At 37.7% G+C, this 2236-nt stretch overlaps 1 protein-coding gene across 1 annotated transcript; it reads left to right on the forward strand.

Moving 5' to 3' along the window:
• Window positions 1–111: 111 nt before the first annotated feature.
• LOC102593575 (cellulose synthase-like protein E1) lies at window positions 112–2231 on the forward strand (the record flags this gene model as incomplete). Its single annotated transcript, XM_006368017.2, has 6 exons — window positions 112–287; window positions 534–665; window positions 747–956; window positions 1049–1276; window positions 1362–1709; window positions 1815–2231. Coding segments are annotated over 6 exons (1511 nt in total), but the record flags the coding sequence as incomplete, so codon positions are not given.
• Window positions 2232–2236: the final 5 nt, after the last annotated feature.

The following is a 2236-nucleotide window of genomic DNA, read 5'->3' on the forward strand; positions in this document are numbered from 1 at the left end:
ATACTCTTATTTCAGGATTTGCCTGTTCTTTAAAGAATTTATTTTGTTTATCAAAACTTATTGATCCAAAACTGTTGAATGTCAAGCATAAATGCTGAGGTATATATACAGATATTGATAGCCAACGTCTTTTCTTAACACTGCAGGGATTGTACGAGGAGATGGCAAACAAAATTGATGTTGTATGCAAGGCTGGGACAGTCTCAGATCAAGCAAAATTAGAATACAAAGGATTTTCCAAATGGAATTCATATTCATCCAAGAAAAACCATACTGCTATCTTGCAGGTACAAAAAAGAAACAAAAACATTGGTTCAAGTTAGGCTATGTACTCGTTTCGTATGTTTAGAGAGATTCAACAATTTATTTATACACAATTTTTTTTTATAATTTTCCGATGAAGGGGATTCAATTGAATGTTTGAATCCTCTTTTCGTTAAAGGTAGCTCTGCTGCTGACTATCACATGTGGATAGAATAAATGCAACTTTACATATCTGATATCTTATATGTCTGCTTTCTTTCACATACTAGATACTAATCGACAACAGAGATGAAGAGACAAAGGACATTGACGGAGTAAGACTGCCAACGTTGGTCTATGTGGCTCGGGAGAAGCATCCTGAGCACTTCCATAATTTCAAAGACGGGGCGATGAATGCATTGGTAAGTCTAGTATCAGTTGCTCATCACATAAGTGAAATCTTGAATAAACCTGTGGATGATTTTGTTGATTACAATGTTCAGCTCAGGGTGTCCTCAGAGATCAGCAATGCGCCAGTAATTCTGAATGTAGATTGTGATATGTACTCGAACAACTCAAACGCGATTCAAGATGCTCTTTGCTTCTTTATGGATGAAGAAAGAAGTCGTGAAATTGCTTTTGTGCAATTTCCACAATCTTTCGGAAATGCCACTAAAAATGAAGTTTATGGTTCTCTGAGAGTAATTGATGAGGTTAGTACACTGTACATCTCTATTTGGTTTTATGGTGTTGATGAATATTCATTGCTGTAATTTTCGTATCGTTACTTTTATGTCAACCTAAGGTGGAATTCCACGGTGCTGATGGTTACGGAGGCCCTTTGTATACTGGAACTGGCTGCTTTCATAGGAGAGACACCCTTTACGGTAGAGAGTATAGCACGGAAGCTAGGATTGATTTGAAGAGTGCATGTCCTGAGAAGATGGAAGAAAACGTGCACGAGTTAGAAGAAAGACTAGAAAGATTAGCTAGTTCAACGTACGACTTAAACAACACTCAATGGGGAAATGAGGTATGTCCATCTGCATTTCAAATTTTAGATGAGATGGTCACACAGTTTAGTAACTGACTCGTAGTGAACTTTATTAACATGGCAGATTGGTTTGAAGTACGGGTGCCCAGTCGAAGATGTACTGACCGGGTTGACAATTAAGTGTAAAGGTTGGAAATCTGTTTATTATCGTCCAAAAAGGGATGCCTTTGTAGGGGTTACTGCAACAACGTTGGATCAAATATTAGTGCAACATAAGAGATGGTCCGAGGGCGATTTAATGATTCTGTTTTCTAAGTATAGCCCTGTTTGGTATGGACTTGGAAAGCTCAATCCTGGCCTTGTGTTGGGATATCTCATTTACTGCCTCTGGTCTCCGAATTGCTGGGCAACTCTGTACTACTCTATCGTCCCTTCGTTTTGTCTACTCAAAGGAATTCCCCTATTTCCACAGGTATTTTTTGCCTCTTTATCATCACATTTTCTTAACAAACATAAAGCAGAATCACCGGTTGACAAAAGAAATTTGACAAATTTTGCTTTTGGTCTTAACTTTCAGGTCTCCAGCAAACGGTTCTTGCCATTTGCATATGTGCTAATCGCGGAACTAATATATAGTTTTGCTGAGTTCCTGTGGAGCGGAGGAACAATTCTTGGATGGTGGAATGAACAAAGAATATGGCTTTACAAGAGAACAAGCTCCTACATGTTTGCCTTTCTTGATACAATGTTGAAGTTATTTGGTTCTTCCAATACAACATTCATAGTCACTCCAAAAGTCACTAGTGAAGATGTGTTATTGAGATACAAACAAGAGAAAATGGAATTTGGAAGTGCTTCACCTATGCTTACAATTTTGTCAACACTGGCAATGATCAATCTTTTTTGCCTAATGGGGTTGGTGAAAAAATTGATATTGACAAGAGAACTTGGATTGGAATATGTATTTGAAACTATGGCTTTGCAAATTTTGCTTTGTGG

Source organism: Solanum tuberosum, unplaced genomic scaffold (assembly GCF_000226075.1).
Source record: "Solanum tuberosum cultivar DM 1-3 516 R44 unplaced genomic scaffold, SolTub_3.0 contig00436, whole genome shotgun sequence".
NCBI lineage: Eukaryota > Viridiplantae > Streptophyta > Magnoliopsida > Solanales > Solanaceae > Solanum > Solanum tuberosum.